The 22,051-nt window shown below is 44.3% G+C and overlaps 1 protein-coding gene across 1 annotated transcript in view; it reads left to right on the plus strand.

The window, feature by feature from the left end:
* Window positions 1-22,051, plus strand: part of BRSK2 (BR serine/threonine kinase 2) — a 313,310-nt gene that overhangs the window by 221,768 nt on the left and 69,491 nt on the right. The window contains exons 5-7 of the mRNA XM_086472059.1: window positions 9,313-9,429; window positions 20,211-20,244; window positions 21,147-21,215. Coding sequence (XP_086328185.1) covers window positions 9,313-9,429; window positions 20,211-20,244; window positions 21,147-21,215 — 220 coding nt within the window. The remainder of the gene's footprint in view (window positions 1-9,312; window positions 9,430-20,210; window positions 20,245-21,146; window positions 21,216-22,051) is intronic.

The following is a 22,051-nucleotide window of genomic DNA, read 5'->3' on the forward strand; positions in this document are numbered from 1 at the left end:
ACCTGTACTTTCAGGTGGTGTTTTAAATTGTACCAGTTTCTCCTTCATCTTCAGCAAGTTTAGGTAATTGAAATTATAGTAAAATCAAGCTGTTACAGTCAGCCTGAGCACAGAGATTCTGTATAGCTGCTGACCCATAACTGCCTGCTTATTTCTCAGAAATGCAGCTCCTCGCAGTTAGATGGGCTGAGGGAGACCATTTAAATTATGTCTGCACGGCTGCTTCTCCATAGCCACAGACAGCCATAGGTCCCCCTCTTCAGGAGGCTGAGGGCCACTGGTAGATACTGCAGTAGCTGGATTTGCATAATCACAGTGTGGTTACTTCTCAGTAACCATACAGTGGTTTTCTGTACCCCCAGTTTTGTGCTGAGAACTTGCAAAGCAGATATCCACAGCAAAAATGGGTCCCTAAATATTTAACTTGCTCTTCTAGCCCTCTCCTTCTACATCTCTGAACCATTGCAACAGGAGATACTAATCTGAAAGAGCACAGAGGTCTAATAAATGGAAAGGGAAAGAAGAGCCTTTCTTGAGTATGTATTAAGAAGAGTATACTGTTAGCAGAAGAGGCAGTTCCAAGGTGGTGACTCTGGGTGAGAAGGTCCTGAGGACAATGCCTACCTGGCACAGGCAGGGTTTCAATAGTCAGAGAAATTCCCAGAGGAGCCGAGAGCAGGTTGTGTGCCCTAACTAGAGGATCTAAGTTTTCTCTGTTGACAGAGACCTCTGACAGTTTTATCTGTGAATTCCAAATTTTTTCCTCCCTGCTAATCAACTGGGTTGAGTGATTATGACCTTATAATCAGCATAATGCTTGGAAGGTTGTACAGCTGTTATTTTTTATGTACACTGGGCAGTGTAACCACTGGGGGATTGCATACATGCATGTTTCTGTTCCCTACTTGGCTTAACACTTAGACACCCAATCCAAAGCAACTCAAAAATGTTTAAGTACAGCTGAAGAGAAATTATTTACTTTTCCAAATGAATATTCCAGAGAAATATGAATCTCCATTTGAATAGAAGCTTCTACAAAGGCATGCATATATACACATACATACTAGTCCTTGGGGTTTGTGATGGATACCTCTTGATATGACAGACTTTAATAGCCTGAGTGAGGGTTGTGGTGAGGCTGTCAGATAGACAGGCACCTTTGCAGGTTTAACGATACGTGGAATTTCCAAGGCAGCGTGCATGTCTCTCTTGAGGAACCCGTTTTCCTCTGTTAAACATATTGGATTGTGGGCAGTAGTCTTGTTTAGAAGTAAATCCCCTGTCTCCTTGCCAACTCCCACTTGACTAGCATCTAGTGCTGAATAAATTAGCAGTAAATCATAAGTTCTCCCTCCCTCCAGGTCACTCTGAGACTCGTGTGGTCTGTGTTGTATTAGACTCTGTGTTGTATTCTGCACAGTTATCATTAAACTCTTTTTGAAAATCAGAGCATGCATAAATATAAGTGTGTGTGTGCATGTTGGTATAAAAGTTAATGTGCTTTCCTAAGCAATGAAGCCTGACCTTGTCCTGTCATGGGGCAGTGAAATGACAAATCATCTCATCAGCCAGGTTATCCAGTTATGACCACATTGAAAAATGAAGGCTTCTGCTTTGGTTAATGACTAAATGTGGGTGCCCCTAACCTGCTGGCAGAACAGATTGATAGCCTGGTGTCCCCAGACCCATATCATTGTCCCATCTTCTTCCTGTACCTCCCAAAACATGGTGAAATATCTGTCGCTTACTTTCACAGCAGTACATAACCACATTCAGCTTTCACTGTTCAAAATGTGTGGATGCACCAGGATTCCCAGATCAAAGAATCAGAAAGGATTCCCCAATCCTCCTGTCAGTAAAAGGCTTCTGCTGCTACTGTGTGGAGAGATCACCTGTGTCTGAGAGGTGTTTTCAAACGAGCAGCCCAGACAAGGAAGCAGAATAGGCGTGGGGCTTGAGCCTGGTTTTGTGCTGTTTTATAAAAGTATGAGCTTTCTGTTCCTATTTGGTTTAAAGGAAACAGTGAGGGGATATTTGATGTACCTCACTCTGAGGTGCCATCACTCACAGTGTTTTGTGGTACAGGTTGGCCATGGGGGAAACCCCCTGTAGGGTTCTCTAGCTTTTCTGTGTAGAGAGCACTGTGCCGTGCTAGGGACCCGCAGGCAACCGTGGGTGCAAGCAGATAGCACCATGCAGAGACACTACGTGGGATCCTGCCAGCAGTGTGTCTGTGTTACCTTGCTGCTTTGCCTGAGCTGGCAAACAGGGCGCTTAGCTCAGTGATGCAGCATTATTACTTCTGCTTCCAGCTCTTCCTCTGTGCTAGCTCCAAGGGCTCTGCACCACGCTGCAGTGCCCGGAGCAGACGTGCTCAGCAGTGGTGCAGGAAATGGCAGAGGAACCTGGGCTGCCTTGGCCATCAGTGTAAGACTGTCCTAGCCTAGTGAGTTTTCTTTGGCCGTAGCTGATGGTTTTTTCCTAAGCTGCCATTCACCTAATGCTGGGTGTCTGCTCTCCTAGATTCAGGGCCTTTAAGATGTCTCAGCTGGATGCCCCAAATCAGTAGTCCCTTTTGAATATCCTGCCTCCACACTGCGGGACAGCTCTCAGCTAACTCAGTGCCAACTGTGTTTTCTGTCGGAAGCAATGTAGGAGCACATACCGGGGTATGTCACAAATCCTTGCTTCCATCAGGAAGGGGCTCTTTTCTCTCGAGCGAGGGAATGCTGCAGCGGCGACGAGGGTGGGAGCCGGGCGAGGAGAGCTGGCGGGTGCCTCATTGGCTGCGGGTGACATCACCGGCAAGGGCTGGGATTGGCGGCTGGCCTGTTTGGTGTGTGGTGGGGTTTTGCTTTGGTCAAGCTCATATTTGGTATCTGTATCTCACAAGCTGACAAATAAAAATATGATTACAGAAAATGCCCCGTGGCAAACCTTATTATGGCTTCAGAGATAACAGATAATGCCAATTACTGCACAGGGCAGTGGTGACATTGAGAGGAAATCCCCTGCGGTAATGAGCAGCAGGATGATTATTTCATTTTATTTTTGTTTTGGTTGGGTTTCATTTTGTGTTGTTTTTTTCCCGAGCATGCACAAGAGGGGTTAAGGCAGGTTCTTTATGAATATTGATAAATGACAATTATGAAGGCCCTTTCTCCTTTCGTTGCCTGGGGCTGTGATTGCTTGAGTACGCACAAGGCTCTTGCTGAAGTGTGTGTGCATGCGTAGGCATGGGGGTGTGTGACTTAGAGGGCTGAGGCGATGAATAAGAGCTTTGTCTGACTTTGCCTTGTGTTCTTCCCATCAGTGCAGGGGGGCGAAAGGCTCCTCATGAAATAACGCTTCAAGATTTCACAGCAGTAGTGCCAAATCTCGGGTATATTCCTGCAGGCGGGAGCTGCAGAGCACTGCCAGTAAAGGAAGCGTGCTTTTAGGGAGGAAACTGGGGTGTCTTTGAGAAACAGAGAAAGCTGGAGAATGCCAGGGCCATGTTCTGTCAGATAGTGCCACCCTCCTTGTGGCTCCTGCTCTGCCTTGCTTCATTTATGAGGAGCATGTTATGGTGTTCCGCAGGGGTGGTCTGTCTGATGCTTAAGACTTTGAAATCATGACTCAAGGCCTCGAAATGTGAAACTGGTCTAGAGATTGTGGAATTTAATAAGATTGGTTTCTGATTCATTTTTTTTTCTGACCATCAGAAGTGAGAAAGGTACCTTTTTCCCCTGTTGAGAGCTGAGATTCACCAATCATTGCCTGAATCCAGGAGTTTCAGATCTGTGATTGAGACTCACTCTAAAACAGTGAGGAATTTTCAGCTTTCCCTCGTACAGGGAACTGGAGAAAACCCATCAAATGCAGCATCTGCAAAGCCAAAGGCAAAGTTACCAGCTCAGCTGAAGTCAGAGAACACGTATTTTTGTAAGTTTACTTCTTTATATAAGCCACTGGAAACTCAAAAATGACACAGTCTTACTGTAAGCGTAACCAGGTAACATTCTCTGGCAAGTACAGCAGTGGTGATCAGACCTGACAGTCTATTCTGGCTTTGAAATACATTAATATATGTTTGGGGGCGAGGTTCGTAGGGAGAAGCAATGTATTTTAATAGATGAATGGAAATAATTGTTAGAAAGCAAGCAAGGTTTTATGCATACAAACCCTTCTCCAGGTCTCCTGATACGTTTATAGATGTTGTCCTTTTCCTAGCCATAACTATATTTACTTGTTCTACAGAATTCTGTGAAAACTTACTAAATTTGAGCATAGCAACCATGGCTCTAAACAAAGATTATTCTGTAGGTAGATGCAAGTTACACATTTGGATCTGATTTGCAGAAACAAGAGAAAATGATGAAGAAAGAAAAAGATGAAAAGCTTTTTCTGCTCATGAAAATTGAAATATTGCTACTCATACTATTAATTATTACTGATAAATTATTTGCATCACATCAGGCACTTTTAAGAGGCATGCTGCAGAACAATTATTCTGTGGTCTGGCCCTTCTGGGAGTTTGGGGTCAGTAAGAAAAGCATTTGCAAAGTAGCCAACAATTTGATTAGTACAAACGACCTGCAACTACTCCAATTAGGAGATTTCCTGGGTTAGAAATCTGTGACCTACAACGAGTTGTCATAGAAACCGATATGAACGTTTCAGCTCAAAAATCACTTTAAAATAATGGGTTAGTTCATCATCTCGTGCCAGGTGACATAGCTCCTTTAAATCCAAGATCTGGATTCTGTCCCTACACCAAAAATCTTCTGCCAACCCTGGGTGACAGGGAGAGAGTGTTTTACTTTTCTTTTTTATGTATGCTGCAGTCGTCTGCAATACGGACACGGGGATATTCCCAGAGCAGGAGGATGGACTAGAAAGTCAAGGAAGGGAGCTAGAGGCGCTATCTGAATGGCATCCCTGGGAGTGACCAGAAGGCAAGCGTGGCCAGTATGTGAGTGGGAAGCTGGAACATGGTCACGCATATGCCTTTCATCTGTGCACCACCTCCAAGAACGGTGCCTGTTTCCGTGGGGTGATTGTTTCAGCTGTCTCTCTGTATCCATTTTGTGCTGCAAGGGAATTGTGAAGCCTTTGTTGTAATCTGTAGAAGAGGGGCATTGCGGAGAGTCTGACAGCGTGTGCTTCCCCTGTCATGGCTTGTTTAATGGCTCCCTTTCACTCCCACACTCTCCCTTCAAAACCCTGCTGTCTGCTAACTTCCTGCTCCGTTGTCTTGGTTGAAGAGCTCTGAGTGTCTGTGGCCACCCTGGATCAGGGTTACACTGACTTCTTCTGCAGTGCTGCATTTCTCTTTCATTCTTTCTCAGCATAGGAGAGTTTGCCATGTTTGTCAGTGAAGAAGCTGCTTTCTTCTCTTCTGCTTTTACAGCCATGTGATAAAGCCCCTACAGCTTTAGAGCCTTTAGAACAACAAAAGGGTAACAAGTCCTCTGTTCACCTGCAGAGAGAGGAGTTGATGCGGTCATACAAGACATGGAGAGCCAGAGAGATCAGCTGGAATGGGACCAAATTAAATGCATTTACTCTGCAATGTTCCATTAATGCCAAGTAATTACCACATACAGTGAGATTTTTGTTTTGTTTTGTTTTGTTTCATTTTGGCACAAGAGAATTCTTTACAAATATGAATGCATGAAGCTGTCCAGGCTGCTGGGCTCTTAGGTGAATTATAACAAGCCTTTCCTATTCCCATATGTTCCTCTCCCTTCCTTCTGGCGTTTGAAAAGCTGGCAATACAAAGATGGGAAATGCAAATGCAGAGAGGAAGTCTCATTCCCAGTGGCAGCGATGCTGGTTCTGCCACTCTGGTGCCTGACTTCTATCCCCAGGATGCTGCCTCGGCAAATTCAAAGTGGTCCAAAGATGGATAGCAGAGAAATGTTCCAGCTAGAAGATTTTCATTGGGGCATAAAATTCTCTTGTGATTGAATGTGTAAGCACTGCCTGATCCCACTGGCACCCGGATCTCTGGGAGGAGTGCTGCCACAATGCAAAAAAAACACTCAGGCTGCCATGAAATCCTATGCTGGGCTAGGATCCATACTGTGTCCTAACCATCCATAGTGGATACTAGGGGCTGTGTTGAAAGAGGGGTGGAGAAGGGTCAGAGAGATGCAAAACTGCTGTATGACAGTTCTTGTCCTTTAGGGCCCAGTCAGCAATAAATGTAACGATTCTCGACAGAGTCCACCCTACAGACCACCATCAGCCCATGTAGGCTGATCATTTGTGGAAAAGCTTTGCACAGCACAGTGAGGTGAAGCTTACTGCATCTTTGGAATGTGGATGGTAGCACCCCTTTTTCCTCTCTTTCTTGCAGTGGCTATCAAAAAAAAGGTGAATATATTTGCCACTTTATAGCAACCTTGTTTTCCCACTTGATCATCCCTAAAAACCCAGGCCTAAAACTGTCTGTGTTGTGGATCACAGCTGATGGGAAGACAGGATGAAATAAGGAGGAGAGTCCTTCCCACCAGAGAATACTGTACTTGTTTCCAAAGGTGTCATCCCTTCCCTTTCCCCACCCCTCAGTGGTCTGGGAGTGGGGCTGGTTCACAGTTCATGTACGTTCTGCTCTGGGGTGTGGAAGGGGAGCATTTTTGCATTTCCTTTAGCTGCACCGTTTTCGTTAAATAACGTAAGGTGTTTTGTAGAGGACACACATCCAGGCTGGAGAAACACTTGTGGACATCCTGTGCTTAGGTCATGTTCTGCCTTGATCATTCCTTCAAGTTCTCTTTCTTCTCTCTAAAAAAAGCTACACGATTTTAGCATGAGCACAGCATTTCAACTTTTAGGTGCAAAAGGCCCAGGTCAGCAGTATGCCTGCTATAGACTGAACATGTATGAATGGCAGCAGCCAGCACACAAACAGTGGAACAGGCCTGGGCAGCAGCACCTCAGCTTCTACCCCGTGTACCTGTTCAGTAGTCAGCCAGGAGCAGTGGCTACGACTGAAAACCAACCATAGCCACAGAAAAACCACGCACAGTAGAAGGACATGCACTCAACTTGAGCTGTGGGGAGGTTTCTTGTTCCATAGCCTCAGACAAGCATTGTTTGCTTTACAGGGAGCTGTTACTTGCCACTGAGCCCTAGTCCGCAGGCAGGAGAACTTCAGTGCATCTCCTTGGTCAAATGAGGGCTTCCCAGCACCCTGTCAATGAAACCAGTTATAAGATGAGAACTGTCTGGGACGTCTGCTGGAGGAAAGATTAAATCACATACTACTGTCTCATTAGCATCCTGCTTTCCTAGCTTGCCTTAGGACTGTGGGCTCTTCACTCCATTTCGCTGCTGGGGCTGGAGCATGTTCAGATTTGGCAGATGTTGATGATCTTGCCTTTGTCCAGGACTGCTGTCCTTGATGATGGAGTTCAGAGGTTCTTTTTCTGGCCGTTATCTGGTCGTTCACTGCCTGTAGAATGTTTCCTTGTCACTCAACTCCTGATTTTTTGTCAAGTGGGTATGACTATCTTGATAGTTATTATATGGCTCATAATTCGTCTGTCTCCAGTTACCTCAGAACTTTGATTTTTGTGAGATGGATTTGATAAGCACCTTTTGCTTTGTCAGATTAAAATATGCACAAATTTGAATCATGCTGCTCCATTATCTACTGGAATGTTTGCCCATGGTTAACAAGGCCACTTTAACACAGAGGATGCATCATGTTTATACAAGATTTGAGACCAAATTTTATGCTCTTTAAAAAGTGAGGGGGAAGGAATCTTAGGACTCAGTGATAAGTGATCAGTACCTGCTTTGAATGTGAGCTGTTTTGCTGGAAGTCTTCTTTGGAAATATCTGTTATACTCCCCAGGTGTCCTATTACCATGTGCTCTGCTTTTGCATAGCATTGACCTGTATTATTTACAAGTTGTCTCTAACTGATCATTCCAGACTTCTCTTCAGATCAGAGGAGAAAATTTCCAAGACATTGCCCTGCATCTTGTGTTCCTCCAAGAGGGCAGAGACTGTCCCTTCTTTACAGTAGTATAGAGGTAGAATTACACTTGCGTGCACGAGGACTGCTAGAGGAATGTCTTAAAAAGTGAAGAGGAAATGGCAGGAAGATAAGGCGGCCTTCCATTATGGGTGTCACTGGACCAGGCTATCCTAACACTGGTTCTTCTGCTGAGTGCAGTTTCTGGTCAGGGTAACTGGTTTTAGTGAACCATTGTTGCAAATTACTTGTTTGCCTGACACTTGCACATCATTTCCCACAAGTTTGGGTTCTGACTGGCCACCAAAGCTGGCCGTTCTGCCTGCAAGGTATGAGCGCTCGTGTTTGGACCTCTGTTAGCATGACATCAAAGACTCGTTTTGCCTACTCATAAGCAAAAACAAGAAAAGAGCTGCTGCTTTAGTCTGCCTAAAGTGCTTGTCTCATCTCCGTGACTCTTCAAGAGTTGCAAATAAAAAGAAAAAAAGCAAAGTCATCACAAATTTTGTGCAAGATTTTTGTCTTTGGATATAAAATGGAGTAAATGTACAAAAGCGCTTGAGTACTAAGAAGCAGACATGGGTGCACAGTGGTGTTGGCTGTGGGTAATAGAGATTAATAAATTAGTCAATATATTGTACCTTTGATTTAAAGCAGGAGTTTCCATCCTGAAGCTCATGGCTGCCTGTCTGCTCCCGTGTTGCCAAATAATAAGAGAAGCGAGCTTTGATGGAGAGGAGGGAATCCTCTCTCGTCCTTCCCACTGCTGGCACCCTCAGTTATAAGCAGTGCTGGGTTGAAGGGATTTCTCCATTAGAGCTAATTACCCAAAATTACTTCAAAGCCATATGCGTATGTAAACAACTCCTAATAGGGGCTTTTTGCAGTAGCATTTACGCTAAGGATGTTTTTTTCTCTAGATATCACTCATTTTGTTTCCTGTTGCTGACAGAATATATTGGTGATGTTGCCTCCTACCTGAAGGAGCTGGCATGAGATGGAGTATGTCAGCCCCGAATCCAAGCTGAAATTCTCCTCCTACCTCTTTCCCTCAGTCTCTCCCTCAGATTGTGTTGGTATCACTGGAAGTTGAAGGTGTTCATTTCCTGTTAGGGCACTGCAGGCTCAAGCCTTGCGTGCAGCAGGTGTGGGCATCTGGGATAGGGTCTAGAGTACTGCAAAGATTGGATCTTGGGTTCGTGTGTTCTCCTGCCTGGGATGGGAAAAAAAATGAAATTAATTAAAATATAATAGGTTGGATGCTATGCTAGATAAAGAACATGTTTTGGAGTGAGAAAGCTGTTGTGGATAATTTAACTCACATTTTGATCCTCTCTTTACAGCCACAGGGACTTAAAACCAGAAAACCTACTGCTGGATGAAAAGAATAACATCCGGATAGCAGACTTCGGGATGGCATCGCTGCAGGTTGGGGACAGCTTGTTAGAGACCAGTTGTGGGTGAGTGTCTCGGAACATATTGCAAACATCAATGACAGATTCCACACATAAAAGTTGTCTGTTGTAAGGGTTTCAGTAAAGACCTGCAGACTTATACCATGCGTTGTTATCTCCCAGCAAGGTAATAAATTGATATGATGCACATAGTGTATAAGATAGCTAAAAGATGGGGTTTTACATGCTTTACAGTGGAGAGCAGGCCTCTGTAGCTGTCACATGGATATAAAAATCAAGGCTTTCAGGTTTGGATTCATCTGCATATGCTGATGTCTGTTTGCTTTCACTGGCCATATAATTTCTGGGAACTGAAAGCAGTAGTGTTGGCTGTTTTAAGAAGAGTCTTTAAAAATATTAGGGAGTGAAAAAAAAACACCAACCCAAATCTAGGGGTTCTGAAATGGAATTTGCATGTCCTGATTAGGCTGCCTGCTTGCAGTTCTTCCTGTTCAGGCTCCACATTGCTTCTTTTCGGCTCACATGCAGGACGGACGGGGAGGCAGCAGGGTCCTTTGCAATTACAAGCAGGGCATGAATGCAGACACAAAGGAGACTGCTTGGAGGAATATTGCAAGGGCAATCTAAAAACATTTCCATGGACACTCAGTTGCCAGCAGGAGCTTTCTAGGAATTTCCAAGGGAGCCAGCAGTAAGCCCAACAGCTGAGCCAAGCCCAAGTGCCAGGCTGGGGACAAGACGTGCTCTCCAGGGACAATGCCCTCTCATCACCATCGCCCCTGGGGGCACCACTGGACCGTCCCCCCTCACCCCCACAGCTTCAGCTTGGTGCCGTGGTGACTGTGCAGGGGGCTGCCGCGATCAGCTGTGGCCCGGGCAGCGACTGCGTCGAGCTGCTGCAGCCTGGCACCGCTCCGCCGGCTTTTAGCCGTGCCTGAATTGGTTAGAACAGCGAGCCCAGCAACCGGAGTTGCAGACAGTCCCGGCGGGTTTGCACCTCCTCCCGCCCAGACCTGTGCTGCCTGGCCTCTGGGAGCATGAATCTGATGACTCCAGCCCAGCCCTGTCCTCAGCTGGTTACAGTCGGTGTTTTTTCATGGCTCTGTGCTCTGAGCCAAGACAATTCAGGGGAGACATGAAGCCATCGTGGTTCCCTCTGCAGCGCAGCCACTGCCTCTCAGTCCTGAGCTGTACCGCTCTGCTTTCTGAGTCATGAATAATGGAGAGCAAAATTATTTGAAGTTCATGGTGTGATCGAATGCTGGTTGATGAGTACACTGAGAGCCCCCCTATTCCTTCCTATCTATGTCAAGTCAAGATTTGACCTCTTAACAGCACAGATGAAAAGCAGGGAGCTATGAGTTTGCACATCTGTTGTTTGCAGCTGCTTTCAAACCTTCCCTCTAGATTAGGAAATGAAGTCCTCCCTGCAGTTACCACAAAGCCTCTATACTCTTTAGGTAAAATTTTCTCCCTTCCTTCCACGAAGAAAACAAGAGGAAGTATAAAAACCAACCCCATCTTTGGATTTTTCAAACTCCTAGGGAGCCCCTTGGTAGGGTTCCTGTTCTTGTTAGGACTGGGCTCTGTCATCCAGGTCTAGCATCTCAACGGGAGGCTTCCTTTCCATAAGCTGTACTGGAATTCAAACCTCCGTGCTTCAAGCAGAGCCAGCTCCCACATTGTGGCCTTAAAATGCACTAATAAAGAAATCAATGGAATGGAAGAGATGTGCCTGTAATAAACAGAACACAGCAGCAACGCTATGATCTCCTGCCTTGCAAACGCATTTTAAGTGTGGTGCCAATCACTAGGCCTCCGTGTGAGCTATTACACCACTTCATTAATTCTCCTGGCATGGAGCCCAGCATGGCTGATGCTGGTGTCTTGTGATCTCTGTGGTTTGGGAGGTGAAGGGAGGAAGGAAAGAAGGAAGGAAGGAAGGAAGGAGTATATAACAATATGCCACACTGTTCACAAAGAAAGGCAATCCAGTTATGACTTCCTTTCCCTTGGAGCACACACAGTAACCAACCTCAGAGCTTTCCAAGGCAACAGTTTTACCTACTCTAGTAGCTGGTACTTCCAGCCAGCATGAAAAGGAACAAACCAGAATGAATCATGGCTGAGATACTGAGCTTTAATGAGATGCTCCTCCGTGCACCCAGAAGTTAATTTACAGAATGGTTTTATCTGTGCTGTGAACACTGATAATGAGATGAAACTGTAACATTTCCATCGACAGTCACTCAAGGAGTCTCCAGGTATTTCTGTCAGTCAGAGTGGGAGGATCAGATGGGGTTGAGCTGTGTGATGCAGCTAACTTTGTCAGTACAGCAGAGCAGTTAGTGCTGTCAAAAATTCTTTGCTGTCACAAGTGAACTGCTAAGTGTAGTCCAAAGTTTGGGTAGGCTTTTAGGTCACCGCAGAGCCTTGACTGGCCTCATGAAGATAATCCCATAGCTGAACTATCCTGTATTGCGTTCCTCAGAGTCAGGCTTTTCTGGGAGCTACTCCTTAGGTCTGCACTGTTTTCTGTAGCAGTGCTGCCTACCTGGAGAAAACAATAAAAGTTTGATCCAGTTGTGTTTGTGTAGGAGAGGGAGGTAAGGATGGACTTACTGTTTCATTGACATTATTTGTTGCTGACAGACTGCACGTTGGGCCTTGATTGTAACGAATCCCCGTTACTGGAAATGTGTATTGTGCAAATCCTGCATATACACAGCACAGAGGAATGAGCCATAGTTTTGAACATGTCTTTAGACCCTTGAGGGGAAGAGGAGCTGCATATAGGGTCTGCAGGAATAATTCTACTTACTGCAGAAACTGCACAACGAGGTGGTCTCATGGAGAGATGGTCCTTGAAACGCCAACATAACACCGTGAGCCTCTGCATTCCTCCAGGAGCAGGGGAGACCTGTGAGCAAAGAGGGGACAAGGAAGGAAGTGGAAGATGTGGTGGGATGCCGCTTCTATTATTTTGGATCCCTTTGGCTCTTCCTCCTCTTTGCCCACCCAGGCAATGGCATGTAGAGACACTCCCCTGTCTCTTTTCACAGCAATTCTTCCCAGCACGCTGCCTCGCAGTATTTCAGAATGGTAGACGTTGTCCAATCCATCCTACATTGTCACTGGGCGAGAAGAGTGAGTGCCTTATGGTGAAACCTCAGGACTGAGACCCAGGTGATCTGAGCTTGATTTCTGTCTCTGCTGAAGGCATTCAGGGTGGTCTTGGACAAGATGCATTACCTTTCTCTGCTTCAGTCCTCCATCTTAGCAAGTCATTTCAGTGCCCAGGTTGCTCCGCACATAAATTGCAGTCATTTCTATAGGAGCCCTGGAAAAGTAGGAAGCGTTGGGGCATTCCCTGAACCTTGTTCCCTTTTCTTGAACTGAGGGGGCTTATGGCTTAAAAGAAGAGTTGAAAGAGGATACTTTTGAGTTACAATTCTTGGGAGTTTATAAAGATCCTTCCTAATTTCCCATTGCTCCTTGCAGAAACCTGGCAAAGTAAATTTTTGCCATCTCTTCAGTTTTTCCTCTGTTTCACTCATCAGCTTCGAAACGCTGAGTCCTGCTGGATGGAGATTGCTGCAAGCTGCTAGGTGACCAGAACCCACAGCAGTACTGTGTCTGTGCTGCCCACCTCCAAATCTCTGTATCTCAACCAAGAGCTAGGACAGAGCTGACATGTAAATGTTGCTTGCTCCAGCACCAGACCCAGTCTCTGCAGAGGCAGTCAGTGTGGAGACTGACACCACTGCTGACAGCCCCACAATTGACTGTATGCCACAGTTCCTCCGTATTGGTGTCTCCGTAGGGAACCCCTGGCCTGATCCAGAGAGCTGTGTGCATGTGGGAAGAGCGATGCTGCTGCTGATTTTATTGAGAGTGAGAAGAAAACCTTGCACCTGTCAGTAGCATAATGGAGGAAAACAGCAACTTCCAACCCCAGCACGATCAACAACTCTGCTCTCAGCTCTCCCTAGCAATTCCTAGCAACACTTTGCAGACCCATAGATTGGATCTATTAAAAAAAAAAAAAAAAGCATATGTTCCCATTAGGACTGGTTACTGGCTCTTTTTGAGCCCGGGGTGTTTATTACAACTAATGCAGTGTGTGTTTGTTAGAAATGCTGGCAGATACCATTCAGCTCCTGGTTCCCTTACATCTGTATTTGGTGTATCAGCACACCTGTGATGAGCAGATAATTCAGAAGAGCGATATTCAGTTGCCACACACCATTTCTGATTTAATGACATTGTGCTGCACATATTCTTTCCCCTTTGTAGTAAATGTGTGCATGTTGTCTGAAACATATGCAAGCATCCCACATCCAGTTATTGTTAGGGTTGCAAATTTAGGCTCTTAAAACTGGAAATGCCAGAATTAGTACTTTTTATCCCATCACATCAAGAGCTTTGCATTCCCAGTGCTCTGTTCCCATCTCCTTCCCTGATTTGCCCTCTAATCTTGCTGACTTCTCCCAGTCATTTCTGCTCTGTATTTGGCCCCAAATCCTAGATCATTTTTTCTTTTCCACTAGATTCCAGCTTTAGTTTCCCCTACCTCATTGTCAGTTGCTGTCAGTCTTGGATCTATTTCCCATTGGCTTTGCATTCACTTTGTTTTAAAGCTTGGTGCCTTGTGATAACCCCAGCCACAGCAGCTCATAGTATCAGTTTCAGGTAGAAAAATTGCTCTGTGAAGTGTTACCAGCGCAGGCAGAATTTTGATTCTGATGCTTTAGAGAGTTTCTGCTAGTAAATGCAAACTGCATTTTTCTGGTGGCAGTTTGAGTAAATTTTTCTAGAGAATGCAAACAAATACTCAGGTTTTCCCTCTGCAGTTGAGGATACTAGAGAAAACATTTTATTTAGATTAGACTTAACTAGTGGAAACGTTTTGGCCCATACACAACATGCATGCACACACAAATATGAAACCTGTCTGAGGCAGATAAAAAGCAAGGAAAATTGTGGTCAAGTTGTTCAATTGATGGTAAGTCATAAGCAACTTAAATAAGGATTATAAAGGGAAAGACAACCTTATTGATAACCATTGATACCAGCCTTGCCTATAACACATCCTAAGGTATCTTACAAGTGCTTTAAGTCTGCAAAATCAAGCACTGAGAATTTAAGATGAGCTCTTCTTCAGATTGCCGGTATAACACTAACTTAGCCCGTGCACGTTAGGATATGGCCATTAATTATGAGCTTGTACAATTTTTTTCCAACAAATCTTTGCCTCATTTGGTGTTTGGATGGTGTGATTTTCTGAGTAAACTGCTATTTAATGTTTGATTTTTCCTCATCATTCATTTTATGGACCCATTCATAATTTCTGCTCACTGCATTCAAGCCTCGCTATGAATGCTAGGTGGGATTTTCATCATAGTATCTTCGGTTTACAGGCATTAATTATACTGTTTTCATATTATGTTTGCCACATTGATCTGGTTATCTCCGTTTATATGAGGACACGTGATTCTGCCAAATGAAACTCAAAATCATCAACCAGTTTTGAGTGTGCAGTTGGATGCTCTGGGGCCTAATATCTTGGAATGCTCAGTGCTTGATAACAGTCCTTTACTTGGAGAGCAGAGTGCCCACCAACTGCAGCTGCTGCTCCACGTGCTTATAAACACTGTAAATCAAACTGTGGATGGGTCGCCCTGTGATTTTGAAAACTGGGGAACCTGCAACTCGTAATCACCTGTGAACAACACAGTTTAAGGTACCTGTTCATTTTCTTTCATGGAAGGATTCTGTGGCAGGGGCAGAGAGAGAGTTCGATTCTCCTCATCAGCTGCCTCTGTCACAAGCTTGTCCTTCCTGACGCTAAACTTCCCTCACAGTGCTACAGACTTTCCAACCTCGGCCACAAGTGAAACAGAGGCGTTGGGGACAGCAACACATCCACCACCCCACCCTGACTTACCCGCAGAGTGCAGTGTAACCTCTTCAAGCTTCGTTTTTGCAATTCTTAACTTATGAATACTTAACTTTGCCATCTTTTTGCCCTTTTAATACAGGGGTCTGTTTCATTTTTTAAATTGAGATCTCTTAAAGGTTCCAAATCTTACTAATTTGAAGTGATATATTAATTAATGAAGTGATTTGCAGATTTCCCAAAAATGTAATTGCATTCAAGGAGTAAACAGCTGTAAGATGGCTGAGGGCTAGATACTGAGTTTTCTCATGTAAAGCTGAACGACTGAGTTGAAGCTTTAATGGCAAAAGAGCAGTAAGCCTTAGCTACAGCTACTGCCTTAATTACAGCCTTACCTAGAGTTACTGCCTTCACTGCAGCCTTAACTGTCCACTGCTACTGGAACCATTTCTTCAGTATCTCCTCATCTCAGCTTTTCTCTGTGATCTGTGGCTGTTGCTTTTTCCACTCAGGGTGCTCTAACATATGTCCTTCTCCTGAAGAACTCCCTTTATCTGTTTTGCTACTCCTCTGGCATCCCCTTCATCTCAGCCCTTTGCTACCCAGCATGGGGGAAAAGCACCAGCAGCCTTTTGCACTAGTGGGTAGCTTCTGTCTCTGAAAGCCAGCTTGTCGTCAGTGATTGACACAGGGGGAAGAAGGGGCTCTAGCATCCAAGCAACAGCAAAAATAGCTAGACATGGGAGGACTTCAATGCACCTGTGCAACCTCCTGTGTCAAGGTAACTTCATGCATAAGAAAAAGAAAGGGAAGGGGACTTCTTGTTCCTCCCTCTCTGCAGAAACTGCCTCCAGCTGTGAGGCCTAAAGAATGGCTCTCAAAGAAGCTTTTCTTCTTCCCCAGATAGTATCACCTTAAGGTGTGGGACCAGAGGACCCAGGTGTGGACACTTACCTTTGATGGGACCTAGGAACCCATCAGGCAGTGTCACACATGATTTGTCACACTGTCGAGTACGATCACACAGCTTTCTCTGTGCTTCTTCGTCAACCAACTGCTTCTCTGGAAAAGCAGTTACTGTATAGTCCCAGATAAACCATACCTGGGCAGTTGATTTGTGTGTGCACAGTGCAGGTCTCTCTTACCTACATGATGAGACCTGTAGGATTTTCAGATGAAATTCAGGATAGATACATCAAGGATATGTACATTTCCTTCTGAATGCCTGACTTACCTGTCCAGGGCTGTCCTGGACTTCACCTTTGCACTCTGGCATATTTCCTCTGGTTGAAATCCCACGTAAATGCTTTGCTAAGGTCCCCCAAGATCCTTAAGATTAGTGTGTCCCAGAGTCCTAGCTGTGAATGACCGTTCAGAGAGCCCTTCCTGCCCTAGGCAGACTAGCCTGGGAAAATCCACATCACCCTTGAAATAAACACTGCCAACATCGGTGCTTTTTTTGCAGCAATAACTGCAGGCAGCAACTGCCTCTTGATCTTGCTGAGCGATACACTTATTTGTTATCAAGGGCAGATTGTGGCTTTTGCTGCACAGAGACGGAGCTGAACGATGAGGAGACAGCCTAGGGGAAGAGGCAGGGAATGTTGCTCTTGACACACGTATATTGAATAATTAGTGATAAGAGCCAAAGAAATATTCATGACTCTGTAGAAAGATAAATAGATTTTTGATTAAATTTGAGTTTTCTCTTTAAAGCGGTTGAAGTCACTCTGTGATTGGCAGCATGGAAATGAGTTTTCTATGGATTCTGGCTGGCCAGAGGATCCCTTTTAGAGCTGTTAGCCAAGATAATGCTGCAGATATCCAGCTAGCGTGTGTTGGCAAGAATTCAGAATGGCTATGCCAGAAGCCTGTGCTCTTGGGCAGTTGCAGTGCAGCTGTTGAATGATCAAATCCATCCAACATGTTCAAAGGATTTATTATAGCATTTTCTCCACCCATTCTCCTAGATTTTAGCAGAATTTCTGTGGTGCCTTGTAGACACCTAGCAGGTTCCACTGCACTCTAGCTGACCTCAGGAAGGTAAATGCTTTAAGTGCATTTGCTAGTGGGACGCATAAGTAGGTCCATACATATCTTGGGTTCTTCACAACACTTACCTACTTCTTTTCAGGGATGTTAGCACAGGAAGCTGTCAAGGTGGTTTCATTGCTCAACATCCACAATTAAGAGTTCTGAAATCTTTGTTGGAGTCATTGCATGCAACTAAAAACTCAGAAGCACTCTGCAAATTGGGATACTGACTCTTCCAGTGAACCCCAGCTGGGATGGCCACCCAAAAAGCATTGTGCTGAAGGGTGATGCTGACCTGTACAGGATAACGTGCAGGTTTTGAGAGGTCTGCCTTAAGTCTGCAGCGCAGACACAGACACCACTGTCGTAGCCTTTAATGTACTGTGTGTCTTTGTGACTCACCTTCTGGAGGAAAGGCAATGATAGCCTCATACATGACGGAAACTAAAATGCATGCCAGACTGAGAAACTCAGGCACTTCAAGTGACAGGAGCTCAATGGTTACCTAGATTGTGTCTTCATTCCTTTATTACCCCCTGATGTGTTTTCCAATAAACCTATCATGACTCAGTTACATAGGACATATTAGAACTGGTCTTTCTGTTCTGGGGTGACTGAATTGAGTGAACATCCATGAGCTGATGTCATTCCCATACTCTTTTTGCTACCATGTGTTTTTCCAAATTATAGTTGCATTACTGCCTTCCCTACAGCTCCCGTACTGCATTTCCACTGTTCTGCCTAAGCAGTCTAACCCTGGTGGCAGTTGTCTATGCTCGTCCTTGTCCCAGTTCTGGTGCTGCTCCTTAATTCTGATTTGTGTGTACCTTAAGGGTGGCCTGTACACTGTACACCATTTGTATGATATGAAAAAAAGACACCACCACTAGTCAAGCATTTTCACAAGAATAATTTAACTTGTCTTCTAGAAGCTTGTAAAATCATGCATTAGTCCAGTGACGTGACTGTTTAGTGGTTAAGGCTTTGGTGTATTAAAAAGAATAGGTGTGGAGTAGTTGTTGGATTGCTATAAAGAAGCAAATTCAGAGGTAATGATATACGTTGGAGGTTTGGGAACATGTACATAACTTAAAGCAATTCAGTGTCTCACTCTGATCTCACTTTCTCTCCAGCAGTGGCCAGCAATATGCTGCAAGTCCCCCACATTGGCCCCTGCTTAGTCAAGAAGCAACAATTTTATTAGCATTACTGACTGTTTTAGCTGTACTTCATTATTGTTGCTGTCACCCTCTTTGTTACTATGAAAGCTTTTGCTCTAAAAGGTTAAAGCCTCCTGCAAATCCCAGTGAATTCAGTCACAAAACTTCTCTGAAGTATGAAAGCTGTGGTGGCACTGCTTTTGTTTGAGTCAGAAGAGTAGACTCATGGTGAGGTTCTAGCCACCTTTTTCAAACTGTGGCCATCTGCAGCCTTTAAAAACATGAAGTAACCTTGTCTGTGTCCGTACGGCTGCCAGCGACAGAGCTGCCACGGGAGCCCAGGTACTCTGTCCTGCCTGCTAGGCACAAGTCTGTTCTTTTTGATCTCCCAAGGGTCAGCTCTCGCCAGCTCTCTTGAGGGCAGGCTCTGGTTTTTGTTACTTGTTTTGTCTCTCGAATCAAGGTTTTTAAAATCCAGTCTAAATTAAGACCCTGAGGATCACTACTGAGCAGATAGACCTGGTTAGAATACCTGTGATGACCTTTTAAATGGGGGTGGGGGGGGGTGGGGTGTTAAATATTGTACTAAACTTCTGAATTCCACCTTTCTTAAAAATTGTGAGGGATCAACTGCATTTCTCTCTCCTCACTTAAGCTTTGCTGTCAAGGTAGCTGCAGTCCCAAGTGTACCCTGAGTTTATTATCATGGTCTGCCAAAAGCTGTGATACCAAACCAGGGCGTTCCATGCCCATGGGATGATATTTTGCCATAAGATAAGTGTAGTGTGTATGGAAATTCAATTAATGGGCTGTCTCGCTGGGCATTAATGTAGCATCCTAGCACAAAGCTAACCTCACTGTGCTTCTGTTCTGCTCATTACTTTGTGAGACAGGTATTGCCCAGCCATGATTGCGTTTGTCACAAGAAACAAATGCAGAAATGCAGACAGGCTCAGAGACTGCTGGGAGGTGTCAATATAAACAATAGCATGATTTGCACACAGGTCTCAGACAGTTTGCATCCCTCTTACTTGTCAAGTTACTTTAATGAAGGCTATAAAATAAATAGCTGTGACTATAATCTTTAGGAATTAAAATGATTACCTGGCAAGTTGAAGTAATTAACTATTCTCAGCCAGGAATCAAACCAGAGATAGATGGGTAGAAGGATGCGAAAAGAATATCTTAAGTCACTGATAATAGTACTACTGTCCATCCTTTTTAGTTTTTTCAAAGAAAAAAGAAATTGCATGTTGAAGTCATGAATCAGCAGCTTTTATGACCACTGGAGTAATTGAGAGCAATCTTAGCAGAAGAGATGCAAGGCATGGTTTAGGGATGCATGTGTTTGGTCTGAAAATACTGGTCTTTTTCCATGTAAAAGGCTATCCAGTGTGGGCCTTCCTTCTAATTAGATACAAGGCCAAGTTAAAGGGGGAGATTAGAGGGCCAGAATTCTGTATGGTCACAGAATATGCCTGGTCTTCTCTTCCTTCTTCACTTTTAAGAAATTCATAGTAAAGCCACAGAATTTTGAATTATGCTAGTTCTTGACTATTTTCTGAGTTTCTTAGAAATATGTTCTCACTGAGGTAAGGAAGAAAGTGCTGGTTTTGCACACTTGCATTCTGTATAATCAAGCCGGTTGTGGTTCTGCTAAACAAAATGGAAATGCGTGTAATCCATAAACACCAGGCTGTTACATGCTCATTTGACTGTATTTTGTGTTTCAGATCACCACATTATGCTTGCCCTGAAGTCATCCGGGTAAGTTGATTAACATTAGTGTGTATAAATATATTTTTTTAGGTGTCACTTGTTGCAAGTATGCAGATAGACCCTCTGTACAGGAAACCTGTCCAAGGCAGACAGCATTGGAAAGGACACAAGGAACATGACTACGGTTTTGTTTGTTTGGCTCAGCTCTGAACCAAGCCACGTCGACCATAAGAGGCAAATGATCGTGTGTTATTCTCACAGTACCCTTCGTGCCATGTGATCAAACAGAAATGCGGTAGCCTCATTTAAGTTGATCTTTCCACCCAGGGGAAGCAGTCCCCTACACTTTCCTTTCTCTGATGTAGCTGTCATTTTGGTAGAAGAACCGGGGTTGGCTGTCAGTGGTGTTGATTTCTGTTAAATGTTACAAACTACCCTTTCCCTCTACTCTTCCTTTGTCCTCTGAAAATAGGTATCTCAGATTTCAGTGGCCAAGGTTTCCCGCTTTTAAAGCAGGCCTTTAATGTAAAGCCAAGCAGGAAGCGTACAGAAGAGACTGTCCAGACAATGCTATGAGTTCGCAAACAATGCGACTGGTGACAAGCTCCCTGAAGAACCAGGGAAGAGAAAAGCATCTTTTTGATGTCCTTAATGCACCTCTGACACTGTTGAAGTGCCAGGTCTAATCATTTGTGAGTGGTCAGCCATTCCTCCCTGCTCCCAACTTCTTAGCCTGTTCTTGCAGATCCGAGATAAGACTGTAAGCTGATGTTCATAAAAATTCAAGTAATGGGTTGTGTCCTGGCCTCCTAGTGGGGAAGGCCACCTCGGGAAGCAGTTGGCTGAACTGAAATGTGGGGGTTCCCATTCTCCCCTCTCTTGTTCTTCAAGGATAATTAATTCATTTACTAGCGAGCAGTCTTTTGAACCTGTGTGTCATTGCTGCGCAGGGAGAAAAATACGATGGAAGGAAAGCAGACGTCTGGAGCTGCGGAGTCATTTTATTTGCGTTGCTAGTGGTGAGTCATCTTCCTTGCGCTATCCTTTAAAAAGAAAAGAAAAATCTGAAAATGCTGCTGTATTTAATGGCGATTCTATTGACATCATGTACAGATGGGGTTTTTTTAGTTCCCCTATTTTTGTATCTCTCTGTTGCATCCCTTCCTCTTACTTCTACATCAGTCCAAAAGGAAAAGCATGAGGAATATTTCACTGCTGCTTTGAAGTGCTGCTGCCCTGCACAGGAGAGCATAGACAAGTGTCAAGAACTTGTCTCCATGAATACTGTTTGCTGTGTTGTGATACTGCAGCACATTTTTTGACTGGCAAGGATGTGCATGATTACAACTCCAGGATACAGGGAGTGTCAAATAAGTTGTTCTTCACAGGATCAAAATATGGCTGGGCTTGGGAAGTATTTGTTTTTTCTGCTGTATGTAGATATGTGTTTCAGTAGGTATAGGCATACATTAACTGCAGTGGTTTATCAAGAGAAGATTGGAGTGCATCAGTTTTGTTTCATGCAAGTATTGAGCTACATTTTAATTTGGTACACTTGGGAATATAAAACTGAGCCAGTAGTACAAAGTTTAAATTAGTTTCCATCTGGCTCAGTAATACTTTCTTTAGTATTCCAAATGTGTTATCTTGTAACTTATTCTTCTTTCATCAAAGTTTCAGTTCTCTGTGGAATTTGTATTCTGATTTGCAGTGGTAATGTGATAGTCCTAAACATAAAACAACTGGATGTCCAGCTGAAGGCAGATAGGCTTGGCATTTGTTATCTATTTCCGTAGTATAATGTAGGGAAATATAGTTTCTGTTCATATAAGTGTACACCGTGTGCAGATTAAAT

The sequence above is a fragment of the Leptosomus discolor genome, chromosome 12 (genome assembly GCF_034619465.1).
Source record: "Leptosomus discolor isolate bLepDis1 chromosome 12, bLepDis1.hap2, whole genome shotgun sequence".
Classification (NCBI taxonomy): Eukaryota; Metazoa; Chordata; class Aves; order Leptosomiformes; family Leptosomidae; genus Leptosomus; species Leptosomus discolor.